This window comes from Oncorhynchus kisutch, linkage group LG26 (assembly GCF_002021735.2).
Source record: "Oncorhynchus kisutch isolate 150728-3 linkage group LG26, Okis_V2, whole genome shotgun sequence".
In the NCBI taxonomy this organism is placed as follows: domain Eukaryota; kingdom Metazoa; phylum Chordata; class Actinopteri; order Salmoniformes; family Salmonidae; genus Oncorhynchus; species Oncorhynchus kisutch.
This window is the reverse complement of record NC_034199.2, coordinates 28,819,823-28,844,738: the sequence shown is the minus strand read 5'-3', so window position 1 is coordinate 28,844,738 and position 24,916 is coordinate 28,819,823. Positions and strand designations below refer to the sequence as shown.

Below are 24,916 nucleotides of genomic sequence, written 5' to 3'. Positions count from 1 at the left end.
TTCGCAAGCAGAGACTGGAATATGTACAGGGATTCATCTGTTATAATCTGCATTTCAATTGGCACCCTATTCTCTAGAGTGTACTACTTCTGAGGTACTTTAATAGCTTCAGACAGAGCTGGTGTAGCAGTCAGGTTTGTAGGCCTCCTTGCTCGCAAATCAGTCATCGGTGCCTCGACCCACAGTGACCGTACGTACAGTTGAAGTCGGAAGTTTACATAAACTAGTTTAATTGACTCCAACCTAAGTGTTTCAACCACTCCAAAAATATATTGTTAACAAAACTATAGTTTTGGCAAGCCATTCAGGACATCGAATTTGTGCAAACAAGTCATTTTTCAAATAATTGTTTTCAGACAGATTATTTCACTTATAATTAACTGTATCCCAAATCCAGTGGGTCAGAAGTTTACATTCACTAAGTTGACTACGCCTTTAAACAGCTTGGAACATTCCCCAAAAATTATGTCATGACTTTAGAAGCGTCTGATAGGCTAATTTACAGCATTTGAGTCAATTGTAGGGGTACCTGTGGATGTATTTCAAGGCCTACCTTCAAACTCAGTGTCTTTTTGCTTGACATCATGGGAAAATCAAAAGAAATGAGCCAAGACCTACACAAGTCTGGTTCATCCTTGGGAGAAATTACCAAATGCCTGAAGGTACCACGTCCATCTGTACAAACAATAGTATGCAAATATATTGGTAGCATTGCCTTTAAATTGTTTAACTTGGGTCAAACGTTTCGGGGATTCTTCCACAAGCTTCCCACAATAAGTTGGATGAATTTTGGCCCACTCCTCCTGACAGAGCTGGTGTAACAGTCAGGTTTGTAGGCCTCCTTGCTCGCAAACGCTTTTTCAGTTCTACCCAAAACCTTCAATAGGATTGAGGTCAGGGCTTTGTGATGGCCACTCCAATACCTTTACTTTGTTGTCCTTTAGCCATTTTGCCACCACTTTGGAAGTATGCTTTGGGTCATTGTCTCTTTGGAAGACCCATTTGCGACCAAGCTTTAACTTCCTGACTGATGTCTTGAGATGTTGCTTCAATATATCAACATACATTTTCTATCCTCATGATGCCATCTATTTTGTGAAGATCACCAGTCCCTCCTGCAGCAAAGCACCCCACAACATGCTGCTGCCACCCCGTCATTCACGGCTGGGATGGTGTTCTTCGGCTTGCAAGCCTCCCCCTTTTCCCTCCAAACAACGATGGTCATTATGGCTAAACATTTGTATTTTTGTTTCATCAAACCAGAGTACATTTCTAAAAAGTATGATCTTTGTCCCCATGTGCAGTTGCCAACCGTAGTCTGGCTTTTTTATGGCGGTATTGGAGCAGTGGCTGCTTCCTTGTTGAGTGGCCTTTCAGGTTGTCGATATAAGTCTCGTTCTACTGTGGATATACTTTTGTACCCGTTTCCTCCAGCATCTTCACAAGGTCTTTTGCTGTTCTGGGATTGATTTGCACTTTTCGCACCAAAGTATGTTCATCTCTAGGAGACAGAACATGTCTCCTTCCTGAGCGGTATGACGGCTGCGTGGTCCCATGGTGTTTATTCTTGTGTACTATTGTTTGTACAGATGAACGTGGTACCTTGAGGCATTTGGAAATTGCTCCCAAGGATGAACCAGACTTGTGGTCTTGGCTGATTTCTTTTGATTTTCCCCGTTATGTCAAGCAAAGAGGCACTGAGTTTGAAGGTAGGCCTTGAAATAGTTCCACAGGTACACCTCCAATTGACTCAAATGATGTCAATTAGCCTATCAGAAGGTTCTAAAGCCATGACATCATTTTCTGGAATTTTCCAAGCTGTTTAAAGGCACAGTCAATTTAGTGAATGTAAACTTCTGACCCACTGGAATTGGGATACAGTGAATAAGTGAAATAATCTGTCTAAACAATTGTTGGAAACATTACTTGTGTCATGCACAAAGAATATGTCCTAAATGACGTGCCAAAACTATAGTTTGTTAACAAGAAATTTGTGGAGTGGTTGAAAAAAACTAGTTTTAATGACTCCAACCGAAGTGTATGTAAACTTCTGACTACCTCAATTACCCCGTACAGCAACTCGTTACTGCTACCTCTTGTATACATGTTTTTCTTACTCTGTATTTATTCCCTGTGTTATTATTTTTTTCCTACATCACTGTTAGTCTACACTTGTTTACAAAGAACATGACAAATACATTATTTTGATGGATCAGCATTCTAAAAGGCAAACAGATGAGGCTGTGGCCTCAGTCAGACAATTACTGCTGCGTCAGATCATCTATTCTTATCTGTTGAATGACAGAGTGGAAGTGATTCAGAGCTAGGTGGTAGGTGAAGACGCAAAGCTTCATGGTAGGCAACACCCACCAACTAGTAGGCTAATAGTAGCATGGCCAGATAGTGACCGGTGACATGCTCCAACATGTTTTCTCCAAGTCATAACTTAAACATTCTCAAGGACCTGCATAAAGAATCATTGGATGTCTGAGTGCTTTTCATATTTCAGTTAGTGACCATCTGATGACATGCTCCCCACTTCACTCCAGTCTGTTCCAAGTTCTCAGTACTGGTCTAAACTGGTCCAAACTGGGCTGACCCGAGCCACTTTCTCTCTGTCCCTGGTGTTAATTTGGGAGCTAATCTAGATGATCTCCACACAATGACAGCCTCACACAGACTCACTTCTATGGCTCCCTGCCCTACTGCCACATCACATTCACAACAGAGACAACACAGATAAGCATCTCCCTATTCAACACCATAGTCCCCTCCAAATGTGTCACCAAGCTAGGGACCCTGGGACTGAACCCCTTTATCTGACACTGGATCCTGGACTTCCTGGCAGGTCGGACACAGGTGGTAAGAGTAGGTAACAACAACTCTGCCATGCTGACCCTTAACACAGGGTCCCCTCAGGGGTGTGTGCTTAGTCACCTGCTATACTCCCTGTTCACCCAGGACTGTGTGCTGACAACAATGAATAAGCCTACAGGGAGGAGGTCAGAAACTTAGCAGTGTGGTGCCAGGACAACAACCTCTCCCTCAACGTCATTAAGACCAAGGAGCTGATCGTGGACTATAGGAGAAAGAGGTTAGAGCACGCAACCATCTACATCAACTGGGATGTTGTGGAGAAGGTAGAGAGCTTCAAGTTTCTTAGTGTCCACATCGCTAAGGACTTAGCATGGTCCACACACCCCCGCAGTCACGAAGAAGGCACGGCAGCACCTCTTCCTCCCCAGTAGGGTGAAAAGATTTGGCATGGGCCCTCGGATCCTCAAAAAGTTCTAGAGCTGCACCATCGAGAGCATCTTGACTGGCTGCATCACCGCTTCGTATGGCAAATTCACTGCCCCTGACCGCAAAGCATTACAGAGGGGTGCGGACAGCCCAGTACATCACTGGGACTGAGGTCCCTGGCATCCAGGACCAATATACCAGGCAATGTCAGAACATTTCTAAAGACTCCAGCCACCCAAGCCATAGACTGTTCACTCTGCTATAGTCCAGGAAACAGTACAGAAGCATCGGCCCTCGGACCAACTGGCTCCGAGAAAGCTTCTACCCCCAAGCCATAAACTGATCAAGTAAATTAATGGAACCCAAACTATCTGCACTGACCATCTTGCACTGGACCTACACACTCACTAGACCAGGGGTCTCCAACCTTCTCTAGCATGGAAGTTACTTTAAAAAATGAAACGTCGCAAGCTACTTATTTGTATCTAGCTTTCAAATAGGCACATTGTTTTCTTCTCCTCTGCATCTCTTCCCAGGTCCTTAATGTACAAGAGAAAGTAGTGCACTGTTCTATTAATATACCTAGTAAAATAATGATTAATAAACTACTACTAAGGGGGCCCTAGGGCTGGGCAGTATACCGTACTTTACTATATACCGGTATTGATGCACGGACCTGTATGGGTTTCTACTTTACCTTCTACAACGGTATTTTAAATGTTTGGTTTGTTAAATGTGATACTACATGTGTAACGTCCATTTTTATAGTTTACGCTACTTGAGTCATCCCTCTCCGCACTCTCCCTTTCCAAGCAGCTTTCCACACAGACCTAGTTCCACCTCATCACTCAAGGAGCGCATGTTGTTGCTTGACCACAAGACACTTTCGTTCAGTCTGCATGTTCAATGCAGCACATGCAATAATGTTGATGACAACGATGTGGTTTCTACTTTGATCTTAATATAACGCGATAAGCGTTCTATAATTACAATATTAGTTTGTGTTTCTTATATCTGCAAACAGCTAGATGGTATTTTCTTAGCAAGTTAAGCCAAATCGTGTTAGCCACTAATGCTAATCGCTAGTTAGCTGGCTAGCTAATAAAAGTACTGAGTCAGAGCAAACGTAGCTAGCCAATACAGCAGTACTGGTGGAGGCCTAAAATCAGCAGGTTGTTTGTGAAACGGTATCTTCTAAATCAGAGGAATAGGCATAGCATGAATAAAAATGTAATGTAGCCAAAGACTATAGGGTCCCATAGGAAACACTGAACATAACTTTGGTTCCTACCCTGTCACAATAACTCATCCATGGCATTTTTATTCGTTCTCATGTCAAACACTGTATTCAAAGTGCCAACTATTATTTATATTCTAACTATAGAATTAAAATAAACATTCTATTTCCATGACTCCAAAAGTTCACCCAAGTGTTTGATCTAAATCGCAATTGCAACATTTGGTTAAAAATAAGACCTAGTGTTTTTGCCCATATTGTGGCAGTGTGGAAATTATCTCAAATGAGTGCAGGAAATGCAGGAAATTATTTAAAGTTGAAGTTGAATTGAACAGTATAAAACAATCGGAATGGAGAAAGACCCATGAAATAATTTAGAATATATGTGATGCCACCCTAGGGTCACGCACTATTCATAAAACAAATGTAGAACTTTTATTAATCAAAAACATAAAATACCTTCCCCAAAAAATTTTACAACATATTTTGCCAATATCGCCGCAAAAAAAAGGAAATTTTTACTGAACATATTTTGGGAAAATATATATGGTTTTAGATTTTGTTTTTCACTCTTAAAATTGTTCATAGTGAAATTTTCTGATTTCGTGTCAACGCTTACATTTCTTTATTTTTGGGGGGGGTCTGGAAGAAAACGAATACATTAAGATTTTTAAGTGTAATTCCATGATTAAGTGTAATTACATGACCCTCCAGCATGACAATGCCACCAGCCATTACTGCCCATTCTGTGCGTGATTTCTTGCAAGACAGGAATGTCAGTGTTCTGCCATGGCCAGCGAAGAGCCTGGATCTCAATTCCATTGAACACGTCTGGGACCTGTTGGATTAGAGGGTGAGGGCTAGGGCCATTCCCCCCAGAAATTTCCGGGAACTTGCAGGTGCCTTGGTGGAAGAGTGGGGTAACATCTCACAGCAAGAACTAGCAAATCTGGTGCAGTCTATGAGGAGGAGATGCACTGCAGTACTTAATGCAGCTGGTGGCCACACCAGATACTGACTGTTACTTTTGATTTTGACCCCCCCCCCCCCCCTTTGTTCAGGGACACATTATTCCATTTATGTTTGTCACATGTCTGTGGAACCTGTTCAGTTTATGTCTCAGTTGTTCATACAAATATTTACACGTTAAGTTTGCTGAAAATAAACGCAGTTGACAGTGAGGACGTTTCTTTTTTTTGCTGAGTTTACATACCACTTTCAGTCTACAACATCTTCCATTAACCACCTCTTATTGTAGTATTAAGAGTCACACACATCATGCAACACTCACAAATCTACATAATGGCTCAGAGGAGGGCTAAGATGGCATGTTTCCTGCTGTCTCCCGGAAGAGAGAGAGAGTGCGAGAGGAGACCCCCCCCCCACATGAAGACAAGACACTGACAGTGGACTGTATATGAGCTACAGTGAGGTTAGAGCAGGCCATTAAAACAAACATTATAAGCTGCCTGCAGTGTCCTGCCTGGCTGTCTAGCAGTCATTAATCTGTTGGACCGGACAAAGACCGAATGGCCTGGCTCTGCTCATTAGAACAAAGAGGAGTCCTGGCCTATGACACAGTGTTGCTGGCTGCTCTACGACAGTCATTTATAGTCTACATGGAGAAAAACTTGCATCACATAGTTCTTCTTCAGGTGACCTTTTCTTCTTATGCCTTAATTGGTTTTCACAGCACCATTAGCCTACATCATGAATGCCCAAACCTCTTCCTGGAGATCTACTGTCCTGTAGGTTCAGTCCAACCCTAATTTAACACACCTGATTCAGCTAGTTAAGATCTTGTTGAGCAGCTAATTAGTAGAATGAGGTGTGTTAAATGAGGGTTGAACTGAAAACCCACAGGACAGTAGATCTCCAGGAAGAGGGTTGGGCAGCCCTGGTCTACATGGAAGAGGAGTGACATGTCCTTTACAAAACAATGACTGCCACTTGTATCAGTCATGGTAAACTAGAAGAAACGACAAAATAGCCCAACCTAACAACACCGCAATTCACTGTGAGAGGTTATCATCATTATGTCCAACAACAGAGTTAGGGCTGTAAATGTTGTGAGAAAACTCCTGGTCCTAATAAAGTGATGCATATCAGTGAAATTGAGAAATCTGCCGGCATAAGAACAATCCAATGTGTCTATTATTGGCTAAGGACAAGTGCTGTGGGTACTTGCAGGGTTTGCAACCAAAAGGATAACGCGATGAAACCTTGTGTTATGAATGGCATCCAACTAAACAGAAGAAAAAAATTCTGCAATATGACTCCATGTGCCTTGCATTTGACAGTGGTAAAAATCAGGCCACTATGAGCATTACGAGGACAAGAGGGAAAACGGTGGAAGGCATGTTGTCAATTAGCCTAGTACAATCGAGGCAGAACAGTCATTCAGAACAGTCATCTAATACAATAGAGACAGAACAGTCCTAGTAGGCAGTCATTTTCTCTCTCCTAACACTGACACCCTGGTTGAATGTGCAGCAAATGTAAATGAGGTTACCACTGAGCTAGGGTTAAACAATATTATGGTAGTTTCAGATATCAAAAATGATTGACAGCCATCGTCGATGGTGACGACATTGTGATGTGACAGACGATGAACAGCCTATTTCAACTTGACTGGCACCAAGCAGTAAAGAGCAGAATGCAACAGAACAATGTACTAAGATTTACCAAAGCAGCGCAAAATTTCCAGTCAGAAAATGTGTTCCGTTTTTTCTCTCAATGTCAGATGTCCTGGACCATATAGTTGGATTTTTTTTTATGTTTGTTTTGTGGGCGCTCAAGTGTCTACTTATTTTTAAAGTCATATTTTGTATTTTCTCCCCACTGGATATGAATATGACTTCAGTTCTATGCATCCCTACTTTCTCCAGCCGCGATACTTCATGATCAAACAATACATTAATCTAACGGCGAGCTAAGCGCTCTCAGAAAGTTAAGTCGCTTTTGAATAACCTAAAAACATAGGCAGATAGCCTAGTGGTTAGAGCGTTGGGCCAGTAACCAAAGGTTTTCTGGAACGAATCCCCGAGCTGACAAGGTAAAAATCTGTTGTTCTGCCCCTGAGCAAGGCACTGTTCCCAGGGCACTGAAGACGTTGATGTCGATTAAGGCAGCCACCCACACATCTCTGATTCAGAGGGGTTGGGTTAAATGCGGAAGACACATTCCAGTTGAAGGCATTCAGTTGTACAACTGACTAGGTATCCCCTTCCCCATAATAATGAGAGAAGTAGAACAAACACCAGAAAGATAGAAAAATCAAATAAGTAGTTTGAACAAACCTTAGTTGAGCAAAGCATAGTCTACCATACAAGTAATGATGCATGCATCCCTCTTACTTGTCGTTGCAAACCAAATGGCCAAAAGCCATACTTATTAAAATAGCTTATCAAAAGCATTAGGACAAGGTAAAGCTATTTCCCAAATAGGCTATTCTAATAGTGTTTAGTGTCTTAATGTTGCAGCTTTCAAATGGGAACAATTGTGTAAGTCAGTCTATAGGCGATTCTCTATCACAGCTTTAATTTGAATGACAAATATCACATGCAACAAGATGTGAAATTGAGCAAAAAAATATCAAGATGGAAAAATATATGGACACGTAAAAGCTGAGCAAAGCTTATGAAGCAAAGCTTAGACTATAATAAAAATGACAAAACTAGGCATTTAAAATAGAAAAATAGATAGTGTCTACTATAAAAATAAAAAAAGTAATAGGTTTTGGCTATATGGCCCAGATCAACAGACATTGAGAGAGGGGGGGAAAAAATCCTAACATTTGCAAGGCCGCGGGCCAAACGGAATACCAGGATGAGTACTTGAAGCATGTGCTGACAAGCTTGCAAGTGTCTTCACTGACAACCTATCCTTGACCCGGTCTGTAATACCAACTTGTTCAAAGCAGACCACCATAGTCCCTGTGACCAAGAACATCAAGGTAACCTACCTATTGACTATCACCCCATAGCAATCGCATTTTTTGCCATGAAATTCTGAAAGGCTGGTCATGGCTCACAACACCATCATCCTGGACACCCTGAACCCACTCCAATTCCCATACCGCCCCAACAGAGCCACAGACGACTCACTCATTCCACATGCTTTCACACACCTGGAAAAAAGGAATACCTATGCAAGAACGCTGCTCAGCATTCAACACCATAGTCCCCTCCAAGTTCATCACTTGCTTAGTCCCTTCCTGTACTCCCTGTTCACCACCGACAGCATGACAACACGGGACTCCAACGTCATCATCAAGTTTGCTGACGACGCGACGGTGGTAGGACTGTTCACCGATGACGAGGCAGCCTATAAAAAGTGGTCAGAGACCTAGCAGAGTTGTGCCAGGACAACAACCTTTCCCTCAATGTCAGCTAGACAAAGGAGCTGATCGTGGACTATAGGAAACGGAGGGGCGAGCACACATCCATCCACATCGATCGGGCTGTAGTGGAGCCGATAGAGAGCATCAAGCCTCCACATCACTAAGGTCCAAACTAGAGGTCGACTGATTATGATTTTCCAATGCAGACACCGATAATTGGAGGACCAAAAAAGCCGATACCGATTAAAAATCGGCCAATTTTTATTTATTTATTTGTAATAATGACAATTACAACAATAGTGAGTGAACACTTATTTTAACTTAATATAATACATCAATAAAATCTATTTAGCCTCAAGTAAATAATGAAACATGTTCAATTTGGTTTAAATAATGCAAAAACAAAGTGTTGGAGAAGAAAGTAAGTGCAATATGTGCTATGTAAGAAAGCTAACGTTTCAGTTCCTTGCTCAGAACATGAGAACATATGAAAGCTGGTGGTTCCTTTTAACATGAGTCTTCAATATTCCCAGGTAAGAAGTTTTAGGTTGTAGTTATTATAGGACTATTTTCCTCTATACCATTTGTATTTCATTAACCTTTGACTATTGGATGTTCTTATAGGCACTTTAGTATTGCCAGTAACAGTATAGCTTCCGTTCTACTTCCAACTACTAGAAGGCACAGAGCGAGTGACGTATGAAACAATATTTGCGCGCGCTAACTAGCTAGCCATTTCACTTCGGTTACACCAGCCTCATCTCGGGAGTTGATAGGCTTGAAGTCATAAACAGCGCAATGCTTGCCGAACAACAAAGAGCTGCTGGCAAAATGCAAAGAAAGTGCTGTTTGAATGAATGTTTACGTGCCTGCTTCTGCTCAGACAGATACTTAGATACTTGTATACTCAGTCAGATTATATGCAAAGCAGGACATGATAGATCATTTCTAGTAATATCATCAACCATGTGTAGTTAACTAGTGATTATGATTGATTGTTATTTTATAAGATAAGTTTAATGCTAGCTAGCAACTTACCTTGGCTTACTGCATTCACGTAACATGCAGTCTCCTTGTGGAGTGCAATGAGAGAGAGGCAGGTCGTTATTGCGTTGGACTAGTTAACTGTATGGTTGCAAGATTGGATCCCCCGAGCTGACAGGGTGAAAATCTGTCATTCTGCCCTTGATCGAGGCAGTTAACCCACCACTCCTAGGCCGTCATTGAAAATCGCACCTAATTAAATCGGCCAACCTCTAGTCCAAACACACCAACAAAGTTGTGAAGAGGGCACAACAGCGCCTCTCCCCCTCAGGAGGCTGAAAAGATTTGGTATGGACCCTCAGATCATCCACACTTCTACAGCTGCATCATTGAGAGCATCTTGACTTGCTGAATCACCACGGCAACTGCAAGGCACACGCCCGCAAGGCGCTACAGAGGGTGGTGAGTACGGCCCAGTAGATCACTGGGGCCGAGCTCCCTGCCATCCAGGACCTCTATACCAGGCGATGTCAGAGATTGTCAAAGACTCCAGTAGATATGGCCTGAAAATCATATTTAAAAAATTCTCCAATTTATGAGTAATTCACAATATATACAGTGCCTTCCGAAAGTATTCACACCCCTGAAATGTTCCACATTTTGTTATGTTACAGCCTGAATTTAAAATGGATTAAAATAGATCCCTTAGAGCATAGTGACGTGATTAATTACACTTTGGATGGTGTATCAATACACCCAGTTACTACAAAGACACAGGCGTTCTTCCTAACTTATTTGCCGGAAAGATAGGAAACCGCATATTGATTTCAATCGTGACTTTAAAACAGTTAGAGTTTAATGGCTGTGAGAGAAATCTGAGGACATATCAACAACGTTGTAGTTACTCCACAATATTAACCTAATTGACAGAGTGAAAACGAGGCCTATACAGAATACATATATTCCAAAACAGGCACTAAAGTAATACTGCCAAAATGTGGTAAAACAATTATGTTTTAGTCCTGAATACAAAGTGTTATGTTTGGGGTCAGTACCTCTCTCCACATTGTCAAGCATAGTGGTGGCTGCATTATGACATGGGTATGCTTGCAATCGTTAACGACAGGAGAGTTTCAGGATAAAAAAAAGTAGCAGAATGGAGCTAAGTACAGGCAAAATCCTAGTGGTTAACCTGGTTCAGTCTGCCTTCAACCAGACACTGGGAGATGAATTCACCTTTCAGCAGGACAAAAACCTAAAACACAAGGCCAAATCTAGACTGGAATTGCTTGCCAAGAAGACAGTGAATCTTCCTGAGAGATAGAGCTTGAAAATAATAAATGGGCAAATATTGTACAATCCAGGTATGGAAAGCTCATAAGACAATTAGCCAGAAAGAGTCACAGCTGTAGTCGCTGCCAAAGGTGATTCTAACATGTATTAATTCAGGGGTGTGAATACTTATGTCAATTAGATTTCTTTATTTCATTTTCAAACATTAAAAAAAATATATGCTTTCACTTTGTCCTTATGTGGTATTGTGTTTAGATGGGTGAGCAAAATAATTGTATCCATTTTAAATTCAGGCTGTATCAACAAAATGTGGAATAAGACAAGGGTCATGAATACTTTCTGGATCTAAATGTTTCAACGTTCACTCCAAATAAGCTTTGTTGCACAATTAAAAGGTCAATACACTGCATTTCAAAACAGTCAGGAATAATGTAATGAATTCAGGGCTTGTAAAATTATAACTAGGCTAAATATAACCCTTCAACTATAAGACGCACTAATCATTTAATGATTTTATCAAAATAGCTTAACCTGCTTTTTTGCAATAATCACTGATCTTAAGTCTATGAAAAGGACAATTTTTGTGACAAATTTAACCAGAACCATGCACATCCACTAATGGTGACCAACGTCTTGTAGCAGGCATAGAAAATGAACACAGGTCTTAAACAATCTCTCAAGCACAAGCTAACGTGCTAGTGATGGGCCAGCCAATCTTTATATTTAAAGTCAAGCCAACTTTGATATATTCGCTTGCTAACAAAGTAGAACAGGTGAACTGTTATGAATAGGCTTACATCCTCCTGTCGGTCTCCAACTGTTCGAACCACATAGCATGTTCACTTTGTTTAGATCGTTGAAACCAAATGGCCTACCTGGATAAGAAGATGCTTATTTCTCAGAATTAGAACAGATTGCCAATTCCTGATATAAATTAGTATTTTATTGCTCATTGCACATTTATAAAAAACAGACTAAACAGCTAGCACATAAGTCTGTTGCAAAAATGCTGCTAGTGGTACGTGGTACCGCAATACCACGCGCAACAGAGACTGAGCGTACATTTTCCACAATCATGTTCATTCATACTCTCGTTTTGGTATGGTCTGCTCTACATAAAAAGGGTATCATTAGAAAGGTTAACTTCTCTATTACAGTAAAATAGTATCTCTGTTTCAGTGTCCATATGATACATTCTGTTGGACCAAACCTCAAATGCAAATAGAGAGTTTAAACTGCTTGTGGTCAGAGAGGAAGTAGTGATCTTTCATCGTGGTTGTTGATGTGAGTGACAGAGTAATGGGCTTGGTATCTGTGTGTGAGTGGGAAGGTGCGCCGTACAAATTGAATATATTGCGCAGCCCTAGACTCCATCCACCCATGCCATAGACTTCTCTCTGCTACTGCACGGCAAGCGGTACTAATGTACCAAGTCTGGAATCAACAGAACCCTGAACAGCTTCTAACCCCCAAGCCATTAGACTGCTAAACAAGACTAGCTCAAATGGCTAGCTCAAATAACAAGCTAATCAAATGGCTATCCGGAATACCTGCATTGAAACACATAACATGCGCACATGCATACTGACGCCACACACACATTCATTCACCACATACGCTGCTTCTACTTTCTATTATCTATAGTGTATTCGGAAGGTTTTCAGACCTTGACTTATTCCACATTTTATAACATTACAGCCTTACTCTGAAATTATTCTTATTTTTTATTTCCCCCTCATCAATTTACACACAATACCTCATAATGATGAAGCAAAAACACATTTACACATTTTTGCAAATGTATAAAAATAAAAAAAAGTTTTAAATGTAAAATCACAAAAGAGTGAAATATCACATTCACATAGGTATTCAGACCCTTTGCTCAGTACTTTGATGAAGCACATTTGGCAGGGATTACAGCCTCGATCTTCTTTGGAATGATACAACAAGCTTGACACAGCTGTATTTGAAGAGTTTCTCCCATTCCTCTCTGCAGATCCTCTCGGGCTCTGTCAGGTTGGATGGGGAGCATTGCTGCAGAGCTATTTTCAGGTCCCTCTAGACATGTTAGATCGGGTTTAAATTCGGGCTCTGGCTGCGCCACTCAAGAACAGGTCGTTATAGCGTTGGACTAGTTAACTCAAGAACTTAAAAGTTAGCTTTCTTACATGGCACACTTTTACTTTCTTCTCCAACACTTTGTTTTTGCATTTTTAAACCAAATTGAACATGTTTCATTATTTGAGGCTAAATTGATTTTATTGATGTATTATGTTAATATAACTGTCAATTCAGTATTGTTGTAATTGTCATTATTACAAATGTAAAAAAATATATATATATATATATATATTTAAAAAAATATATATATATATTTTTTTTTTAATCGGACGATTAAATCGGTATTGGCTTTTTTGGTCCTCCAATAAGTGGTATCGGCGGTGAAATATCATAAATCGGTCGACCTCAACTGTGTAACTTTATATAGACAGGTGTGTGCCTTTCCAAATAATGTCCAATCAATTGAACTTACCACAGGTGGACTCCAATTAAGTTGTAGAAACATCTCAAAGATGATCAATGGAAACAGGACGCACCAGAGTTACATTTAGAGTCTCATAGCAAAGGGTCTGAATACTTACGGAAATAATGTATGTTGTTTTTTTAAATCTAAAAACATGTTGTCATTATGGGGTATTGTGGATGTATTTCTGCGAAAAACAAAATGTGGAAAAAGTAAAGTGGTCAGAAGCCTTGACGTTTTCCACATTTTACGTTACAGCCTTTTTCTAAAATGGATTTAAGAAAACTATTGCCTCGGCAATCTACACACAATACCCCATAATGAACCTGTCTTTGCTTTTTTAAAACATTTTTGCAAATGTATTTAAAAAACATTTGTCATTATGGGGTATTATTGATTTTTTTTTAAATATATCCTCATCAATATACACATGCCATTTTGACAACAAAAAAAAGTTTATATTTGCAAAAAGGCGTGTGAATACTTTCTGAAGGCATAGGTACCTCAATTATCTCGTACTCCTGCACATCGACTCTGCTATTCGTTATTCACTGTGTATTTATTCCTTGTGTCACTATTTCAAAAAAATAAAAAATAATCTTTACTTTCAACTCGTAAGTAACCATTTCACTGTTAGTCTACACTTGTTTTTTACGAAGCATGTGACAAAAAAAAGTATTTGATTAAAGGCCTACTCTACACAGCCTATTTCCATAGCCTACTATTAGTAATATAGGCTACAACCTACCTACCACGTATAGAATTAGGTAATAAGGCCTGATAAGAGAGGAAGATTAGGCAAAAATGCAAATCAATGAAAAATTATCCAGTTCTGGGGAAATCAGAGTTGTTTGCCTGCAGCCGGGACCTTGATGATTTACAACCAATCACACAGCCAGCTAGGCTTCTTGACTGTCACTTGCAGATCGGCACACACAGACACACACCTCTTTTGTGCCACAGCTCCAAAAGAAGGAAGGCAAATAAAAAAGATTTAGCTCCAAAATATATTTTGTCATGATTTCTCTAGTCCCGCCCTTAGCATGCGAGCATGTGCTAGCGGTCCTTTTAAGACGTCTTTTTCTGTTTCGTTTTTAACCAAACAAATATTGGCCAATATAGGGCGATACCTTCATATATCAATGTTTTATGGGTACTTAAATCACAATAGGACAAAGTTTGACATGGCCCAACCCTACACTGAGTGAGCATTCATTCCTTCCCGCTGCCTGGGCTGGTTGGCTGTGCTGATTAACTCTGACAGTGGAGCTGCCTGGGCTGTTTAGGCGTGTCACTCACACAGCCAGTCATCATTATCAAACATCATCCTACTGACATCTGTTACAGCAAGCTGTCAAGTACTGGAAAAAAACTAGGCCTATACATCTAACCAACATCAATGACCATACTGCCCCCATTTGCAGAAAATGTAATTGTATTTATTGTCAAAAACTCCTTGATTATCCTGAGGTGACTAAGGCTAAACTCAATACAAGTCAATGTAAAGTTATTAATTATTTAAAGAAGGTAAACAGCTGGTTAGGAGGCTAATTCACCAAGACAATCTGCTCATTTGTGAAAAGGGATTTGGGCTGCGAGCTCAAATGCTGCGTTTATTAAAGACTATAATCCACATTATCCTCCTAGATTACACATTCCTCAGAGTACACCATCATGTGACAGGAGTAGCCATCCCTCAGGACCAATATAGCTACGGCTGGGGAGGTGAGCCGCAGCCCAGGGGTTTCTAACAGTAGCAAAGACCTCCATATGACCACGTCTAGCTGGCTGTAGAATACTCAAAACGATTAAGACAAAGTTATTGTTGGTCCAAAACCCTGGTTCACTACACTTCTCTACAAAGTTGGTGTGCTCTAAACTGATCACAGAGGTACCATATTCCAGAACCTTCACCTAACCTTCACCTCCGGCTCTAGACATTTAAGAAAGTTGGTAACCTAAAAGCTGTTAAATTTCAGCTGCAAAGCACATAAAAAAATAATTCCGCACTAATCTCAAACACGGACTTCTAAACGTATTAAAGAGTGAAATTCCATTTACTTTCCCTCACACTCATAGCGCTGCCACTGACCAATGGTCAGTTAAATTAAATGTAATTCAATGGTCTTCTAGATAAAGCATGAAAGATTGTCTGCTAGTGTGTAAAGCTTAACATTCAAATCAACAAGTTAACATTACATTATTTAACATAACATAAGTAGCAAGTTTCCGTTCAGTCAGATCATTAAATAGCTTGTATCAGATCATTTTGGGGCGGCAGGGTAGCCTAGTGGTTAGAGCGTTGGACAAGTAACCGGAAGGTTGCAAGTTCAAACCCCCAAGCTGACAAGGTACAAATCTGTCGTTATGCCCCTGAACAGGCAGTTAACCCACTGTTCCTAGGCCGTCATTGAAAATAAGAATTTGTTCTTAAAACCTCTTGAAGCTAGGGGGCACTATTTTTCATTTTTGGAAAAATAATGTTCCAAACGGCCTATTTCTCAGGACCAGATGCTAGAATATGCATATAATTGACAGCTTAGGATAGAAAACACTAAAGTTTCCAAAACTGTAAAAATATTGTCTGTCAGTATAACAGAACTGATATTGCAGAAGAAAAATCCAATCAGGAAGTGACTCATGTTTTGAAACCATTGTGTTCCTATGCACCTCTATTGGCCATTGAAAGGGATATCAACCAGATTCCTTTTTCTACGTATTCCCTAAAGTGTCTACAGCATTTTGCCGTAGTTTCACGCCTTTATGTTGAAGAATGAGCGTAAACGACTACATTGCGTAAGTGGCCAGCTGAGGGCTCTCAGTGATTTTTGCGTAAAAGACAGGTAGTCATTTTTCCTCTTGCTCCTAATGAAAAGCCAATTGTTCCAGTTGATATATTATCGAATAGATATTTGAAAAACACCTTGATATTATGGATATAATTATGAAAAGAATTCGGCGTTGTCGTGACCGCTATTTCCGGTGGATTTCTCAACATAATGTGACCAACAAACGGAGGTATTTTGGGTATAAAAATAATCTTTATGGAACAAAAGGAACATTTGCTGTCTAACTGGGAGTCTCGTGAGTGAAAACATCCGAAGCTCAAAGGTAAATTATTCATTTGATTGCTTTTCTGATTTGTGACCAAGCTTCCTGCTGCTAGCTGGACATAATGCTATGCTAGGCTATCGATAAACTTACACAAATGCTTGTCTTGCTTTGGCTGTAAAGCATCATTTCAAAATCTGAGATGACAGGGTGATTAACAAAAGGCTAAGCTGTGTTTCACTATATTTCACTGGTGATTTCATGAATATGAATATTTTCTAGTAATATTTTTGGGCCGTTGCGCTATGCTAATTAGTATAGTTGATGACAATTCTCCAGGATCCGGGATGGGTAGTTCCAAGAGGTTTTAACTGACTTGCCTAGTTAAATAAAGGTCCAATTAAATGTTTTTATTAAAAATTAAATGTTCATGAACCCTAAACCACCTTTTCCCTGCAGTAAGACATCAAAGTGCTGAGTGTGTATGGCAATCCAGCCTCTCCTTGTTTCCTCTCATCTGCACTGATTGGAAAGGGTGAAAACAATATTGTGGTAGCAGAAAGTGGTCTGTGCAGCAGACAAGGATGGATCTGTGCGACATCTGTCAAAAGCTGACAACTGGGGCACTGAGAGTGTGTGTGTGTGTGTGCACGTAAATATATATATCACACACTAAATGCAGTCTGAAGTAGTCAAAATGTCACCTCCAGCTGAGCACTGCACTGTCTAGTGTCTAAGGTGGAGGAGGGGCAGATTAGCATACAGCTCTCTCAGACAGTGGGTGCGCACACACACTGTTTTGTCTACCATCTCACCAGCAGTCTGGCATCCCATTCACCCACACACGGTGCTGCCGTGGCGACCTGGATTCCCCCAATCCAAACTAGCTCAACCACCACAGCACAAGTCCTAGCAACCACAGACACTCAGCAGGTTGCACCATTCCATTAGGAAGTACCCAATGATGTAAAGTGCATTCAGAAAGTATTCAGACCCCTTGACTTTTTCCACTTTGTTATGTTACAGCCTTATTCTGAAATGTATTAAAAAAAAAAAAATCCCCTCAAACTACACACAATACCCCATAATGAGAAAGCGAAAACAGGTTTAGAAAAGTTGGCACATTTATTAAAGATAAAAAAACAAATAACTTTACATAAGTATTCAGACCCTTTGCTGAGAATCAAAATTGAGCTCAGGTGCATCCTGTTTCCATTGATCTTCCTTGAGATGTTTCTACAACTTGGAGTCCACCTTTGGTAAATTAAATTGATTGGAAATTATTTGGAAAGGCACACAGCAGTTTATATAAGGTCCCCCAGTGCATGTCAGAGCAAAAACCAAGGCATGAGGTCGAAAGGAATTGTCCGTAGAGCTCCAAGACAGGATTGTGTCCAGGCACGGATCTGGGGAAGGGTACCAAAAAATGTCTGCAGCATTGAAGGTCCCCAAGAACACAGTAGCCTCCATCGTTCTTAAATGGAAGAAGTTTGGAACCACCAAGACTTTTCCTAGAGCTGGCCGCCAACCATCTCTGCAGCACTCCACCATTCAGGCCATTATGGTAGACCGGCCAGACAGAAGCCATTTCTCAGTAAAAAGGCACATGACAACCCGCTTGGAGTTTGCCAAAAGGCACCTAATGGACAAGATTCTCTGGACTGATGAAACCAAGACAATGCCAAGCATCACACCTGGAGAAAATCTGGCACCATCTCTACGGTGAAGCATTGTGGTGGTGGCAGCATCATGCTGTGGGGATGTTTTTCAGTGGCAGGGACTGGGAGACTCGTCCGGAACGAGGGAAAGATGAGCGGCGCAAAGTACAGAGAGATCCTTGATGAAAACCTTCTCCGGAGCACTCAGGATCTCAGACTGGGCGAAGGTTAACCTTCCAACAGGACAACAACCCTAAGCACACAGCCAAGACAACACAGGAGGGGCTTCGGGACAAGTCTCAATGTCCTTGAATGGCCCAGCCAGAGACCTGAAAATAGCTGTGCAGCGACACTCCCCATCCAACCTGACAGAGCTTGAGAAGATCTGCAGAGAGGAATGGGAGAAAGTCCCCAAATACAGGTGTGCCAAGCTTGTAGCGTCATTCCCAAGAAGTCGAGGCTGTAATTGCTTCCAAGGGTGCTTCAAAGTATTAAGTAAAGGCTCTGAATACTTATGTAAATGTAATATCATTTTCATTTGATTAATTTAATCAATTTTAGAATAAGGCTGTAACGCTAAAAAAATTGAAAAAGTCAAGGGGTCTGAATACTTTCCGAAAGTACTGTATTTTAACCCTGGATTGTCAATGCCGTGTATTGGCCATTGAGAGGCTTTGAAACCACCGGTCTGGCATATTGACACTCCCCAGTAGGAATGAATGGAATTCTACAGTATTTCAGTTCAACATTTAAAGGACAAAATTACATGTATTTAAGTATTTGTTGTTGTATTGGGGACAGTAACAAAAAAAATAAACCTTTAAGGAAAATGATATTGTATATTTTTCTGTGTTTTATTTGATGTTTAGCTCACATTATATCATTTTAAAGAATGCATTAAGTTGTCTGTAATAGAATACATGTGGCAAAAACTAAAGTAGACAATTGCATTTGTCTTTTCTTTTTTTTCTTCTTTTTTTTACAAACGGTGGGGGAGTGCCAAAATGGAGGCACGTGGCTTCAAAACAGCGCCCCCGATCAGTCATCTAGTGTATATATACATAATTGGTAGTACCATGGTTCTCCCGATTCCTCCCTAAAAAGTGCATTCACTGCTACAATGCTAGAATGCAACGTCATGTTCAGAACACTGTCTTTTAAGGCCAACACTGACTAAACATTTCATGGTCTGAATGCCATTCAGCACATCAGAAACAACATTAGGGAACAAACTGTTTGCTGCGGATAAATGAGAAAACATGGGACCATCTCTTTAGTTATATTGTCTGTATCAGCAGGCCTACTACTGTAGTGGATTAGGGGATATGTTTAAGAAATATTGTTCTATACCCCAAAATCAAATCAAGCAATCAATTGATCAAAAACCTATACTAATGGCTTAGATTTGGGACTCACCCATCATCGTCTCCGTCCACAGCTTTGAAGAGTCCGGCAGAAGCAGTTAAGGCACTGACCACGGTGGCGGCAGGGTTACTTTCAGTCCCCAGCCCTGTGCCTATCTCAGAGCCACCCTCCCCAGCCAGCTTGGGCAGGGCCTGTGCCAGCAAGGCAGACTGGTGCTGGAAGAGCAGGCGCTGGGCATCCTCCAGCTGGGTGGTGGTGAAGGAGGGCAGGCTGGCATACAGGGCGCTGGCCTGGGCAACCACAGCCTGGGGCATGCTGACCCTGGGTGGCTGGGACTGGAGTTGAGATTGGGCCAGTCCACTGCTGTTCTGGGGCTGGGGGTCATTCTGGGGGTTAGAATGAGGCACAATGGAGGCTAGGCAGCCCTGTTTAGGGGGGACAGGAAGCTGGGTGGCAAGTCCTTGGGCTTGGCCCGGGAGTGATTGCTGCTGTTGTTGATGGTCCAGGGGGAGAGGGTGTCCTTGTGGCTGCTGCCCAAACCCGGGCACTCCTGGGCCCATCTGAGGCATTAGCCCCGTTCCTGCCGCAGAGGCCTGGAGAGAGGTCTGCTGGGGCTGCTGTTGGAGAAGACCCTGGGGTTGGAGGATGGAGCCAACCACCTGCTGATGCGGGACTCCCATCTGCCCGGGTCCAGGCAGGGCCTGTGGGAGAACAGGTTGGGGTAGGCCTGCCTGGGGATGAGGGTAGTCTGGATGCATACCTCCAACCTGGCTCAGCCTGTGCACTGGGGCTGCATGGGAAGGGACAGAAGGCTGCTGGGGAAGAGCATAGCTCATCTGCTGCTGATGCACCCCCACTAGTCCCTGAGCTGAGGCTGGGGCAGGGATAGAGGCTGCCTGGGCGTAGGTGAGCGGCTGTTGGGGCATGGGAGTGGTAGGGTGGCCTAGGGTGGTCTTGAGGCCAGCCATGTTGATTGTGGCAGGCTGATGAGCACTGGCGGGGACTGAGGGAGCCACAGTGGTCAGCAGGTGAGGCTGGGACACCCCCATGGGGAGGCTGGGGTGGGAGGTCTGGAAGGCCTTAGGGGGGTTGGAGTAGTCCTGGTAGTGAGACTGAGACTGGAGTAATGGGGTGCCTCCGGCCTCTCCACTGCCAACGTTATCTGTGTAGTGACTCAGTGTGCTGACTATGCTGTTCACTGAACTCCCACTGATGCCCTCTCTCTCCGACCCCCCTGTCACAATCTCAGGCCCACACGGTCGCATGCTCTCCACACCCCATCCACTAGGAAGAGAAACTTCAGAGAAAGAGGGGGCAGGGGCTGAACCTGGGGTCTCCTTGTCATAGTACTCAGTACATGTCCATCTGCCCTTTTTAAAAGGCTCCGAGCTGGAGTCAAGCTTGACCACTCTGAAACGGGAGCTGGTGGTGGCAGGAGCTAGGGTTGGGGCTGGCTGGGAGGAGGGGACTGAGGCCGAAGCCATGCCAGAGCTCTTTCCTGGCTGGGGCATGGCAGCTCCTCCACCCTGGGTGCCACTGGAGGGCCCCAACACCACAGAGGCAGTGGCAGCAGCAGAATTCATAGTGACGCTCGAGTTCACAGTTCCAGAGCTTTGATTTTGTATCAAATTGATATTGGGGTTGTTTTTGCCAAAGCCACTCCCCATCAAACCTCCAACCCCACCACTGCTACTCATCACACTGGGGGGGAAGCCACCACCACTGCTGCTAGCACTGGTGCTAACACCCCCCATCACAGGCACATTGGAAGAGATGTACATATCCACAATACTAATATTGCTGGTCAGGGGATTAGCTATGCTAATGGTAGCACCAGCAGTAGAGCCATGCATTCTAGGGAGAGGGACAACTGCTACAGGCTGAGCAGCAACACTGGCAGAACCCACTGAAACATTTTCCAGAAGGACCCCAATGGCAGAAGGCATCTTTGAGCCACCACCAACTCCTCCAGACGTGGGGGTTGAGTGGGGGGCTGAGGAAGGAGGCTGAGCCAGGGCCTGGTGAGGATGATTATGTTGCCCCTGCTGATGGTGGTAGTGGTGATGATGATGGTGGTGGTGCACATTCCCGTTAACCATCCCGCCGTGCTGGGGTCCCTGGATTAAGGAGTGGGGGGGCTGGTTGGGGGAGACTGCCCCGGGTGTGACCGCCTCATGGAAGTTATTCAGTGTCTCCTCTGAGGAACTCCTCTCACCCCCAGCCATGTCGTTGGCCTTAGAGAGGGAGACATCCAGGATCTCTGAAGAGGAAAGATCCTCCGTATGAGACTCATCCAGATCATCATAGCTCTCGGTGTCTTCTGCTATGCTGTTGTTGGTGCTCACAGAGATCTGGGCTGGGGTCACGCTAGTGATCTGGAAGCCGCTTTTCTTCTTCACCTGTGACCCAGAGGACAGAGCCTGGGGCTGTGGCTGAGAGTGCAGGTTCAGGCTGTGGGGAGGGTGCGGAGGCCCGGGGGAGGATGATCCAACAAGGGGTTGAGACTGCATCAGGAGGGGGGATTGGTAGTCTTCAGCGGGGACGTGGCTGTTGCTAACAGCCGAACTAGCTGGTGTTGACATGGGGCCACTCCCGGCGCCAGTGTTAATGTTACTACCCCTTCTAGGAAAATTCGCCGGGTGCGCCATCTTTCTGACGCTGCCAGAGTCTCCTGCAGAATCAGGATGGTGCATTTTGAAAGATTCCAGGGGGTAGCGGCTAGACTCTGATAGTCTCGTCTAACGTTACAATGTTTTGGGACCGCCGTTTTGACAAAGATTAGGTCAAAAGACTGATATTTAACAATATAATATCAGCTGAAAATAAATAAATCCGTCTTAAATACAAGGTTCGATTATTTAGCTTTTATGGGTATATAAACGTCCCCTCTCGTGACGGAGAATGCTCGCGTTTGACAGTCGATTGGCGAGCAGAAATGCTAACAAGCTAGTTGGCTAACATCAGCTGATGGGCTTGTTATCCAGTCACATACGCGTATTTTCTCACACACAAGCCAGCATTTCGTCGTTTAATATCTTATCTCAATAGGTAGCTATCTAAAATAAATAGCTATAACAACACAAAGAAAGTATGCAGTAAACATCCAAAGCGAGAGCTGAGATAGAAGTGTAACGTTCGCTCGCTCCATCACTATCCACACACTGTGGAGAGTCGCATTATTTAATTTCTCAGAAGCAAAAAATATATAAACAAGCAATCCTTCACCGATATAAGGTTATCCTTAGGAGAATATATCCACTTAAATGTCTCGCAAAACAGTTTAATCCATTCAGACAAGTCTTTGTTATAGTCCAATGTTTGCTGTATCACTCCCTGTTCCAAGAGCCATCTACAGCCAGTCCGCCTTCTTGCACTGTGACTCGAGCTGTCGGAGTGTGACGAGACCGAAGGGGGAGGAGAGAACTTGCTAACATGGCGACCGCGCATGCTCACTGACGCCCAGACTAGCCAGACATAAAGCAGTCTGGGGATAAGAGGGTGGGGGAGAACAGGGGAGAGACAGACAGGCAACTCGCAAAAACCAGCTTCCGAAGACCTAGAAGAGATCATGTTCCGGAAAATACCGATGGACACAGACGATGGAACTAAATGACTCTTGCAGAATATTCCCATTATCCTTGGGCAACTTTACTGCATACATTTTATGTGGTTAACATCATTTCAAATAGGCTTATGAGATGGATAGGGAAATGTGTTATTATCCGTGTCATCATGCCAATCAAATTATTTTAATGAACAGTAGACAAGAGTATCAACATGAGGTGAGCAATCACTCAAAGTATATATGTGTTCCATCAGCCATGTATAGTTATGCAGTTATCGTAGGGCCACAGACTTCTGTTTTCCCTTTAATGTCTGACCAAAAGGAAATGTTTTGGTCTGAACAACACAAACATCAAGATCAGTTGTGTTTTTACTGTGAAACAAAAGGCATGCAGAGAGGTACTGGACTATTCTGCAGACAAAATGGAGCTACCAGACACATGTGTTCACTGCATTGAGGATTATTCTACATGCAGGGCTGCAACCTGGTCTCAGAACATTTCGTATTATTCTGTATCTAAATCCGTGAAATACTATTTAGTATGATATGTTAAGTTTTGTATTGTATGTATTAATTTGTGGATGTCCATCACCCATTACGTATAATATATTACGAATTTGCAAAAGTACTATGTTACGAATTTTGAAAACGTATCATATGTTACGAATTCTAGCTAGATTGCTAACGTTAGCTAGGCTAGGTGTTAGGTTTAAGGTTAGGGTTGTTTAGGAGATAGGTTAAAGCAGAGGTGGGCAACTCCAGTCCTCGGGGGCCTGATTGGTGTCACACTTTTTCTCCATCCCTAGCAAACACAGCTGATTAATCAAATTGCATTCTAAACTGAAGATGATTAGGTGATTATTGTAGTCGGGTGTGTTAGCTGGGGCTGGGGCAAAACTGTGACACCAATCAGGCCCTCAAGGACTGGAATTCCCCACCCCTGGGTTAAAGGGTTAAGGTTAGGGTTAGCAAAAAGGGTTAAGGTTCGCTAACATGTAGTTGCAACGTCGCAAAAAAGTAATAAGTAATAGAAAGTTGCTAATTAGCTAAAATGCTCAATTTGTCCGTGATGAGACTCACACTTGTAACCATCTCTTGTTTTTTTTTATATATATGTTTAAATGTAACCTTTATTTAACTAGGCAAGTCAGTTAAGAATAAATTCTTATTTACAATAACAGCCTTCCCTGGCCAATTGTGCGCCGCCCAATGGGACTCCCAACCACGGCCGGATGTGATACAGCTTGGATTTGAACCAGGGACTGTAGTGATGCCTCTTGCACTGAGATGCAGTGCCTTAGACCGCTACGCCACTCGGGAGCCCAGCAGGAGCTTATGTAACAAAACCAAATGTAACATATTCTAATTTGACCATCTCGGATTTACTATGTTACGTCTAGTCTATGAGACCAGGCTGAGGTATTGTGTGTATTGTGTTGGTACTCCAGGTCAACAACCCCTCCCATTTCCAGGAAGTGTGTTCTGGTTGTGTGTGTATTTGTGCCTGTGTGTGTGTGTGTGTGTGCCTCAACCTCCCTGCGTTCCTGTGCTTTCAGCTTTATCAGAACAGACCCACCTGTTGTTGTGAATGTCTTCGTGAATAACAGCAGATGATCAACAGTCTGATCCCATCTGGATGTGCTTTGTTTGGCCA

The 24,916-nt window shown here is 42.6% G+C and overlaps 1 protein-coding gene across 1 annotated transcript in view; it reads right to left on the bottom strand.

The window, feature by feature from the left end:
• Positions 1–23,119, bottom strand: part of LOC109877784 (TSC22 domain family protein 1-like) — an 84,402-nt gene extending 61,283 nt beyond the window's left edge. The window contains exon 1 of the mRNA XM_020469977.2: positions 19,749–23,119. Within this exon, the coding sequence (XP_020325566.1) occupies positions 19,749–22,390 (2,642 nt within the window). The 5' untranslated portion in view covers positions 22,391–23,119. The remainder of the gene's footprint in view (positions 1–19,748) is intronic.
• Between the last annotated feature and the right edge of the window lie 1,797 nt (positions 23,120–24,916).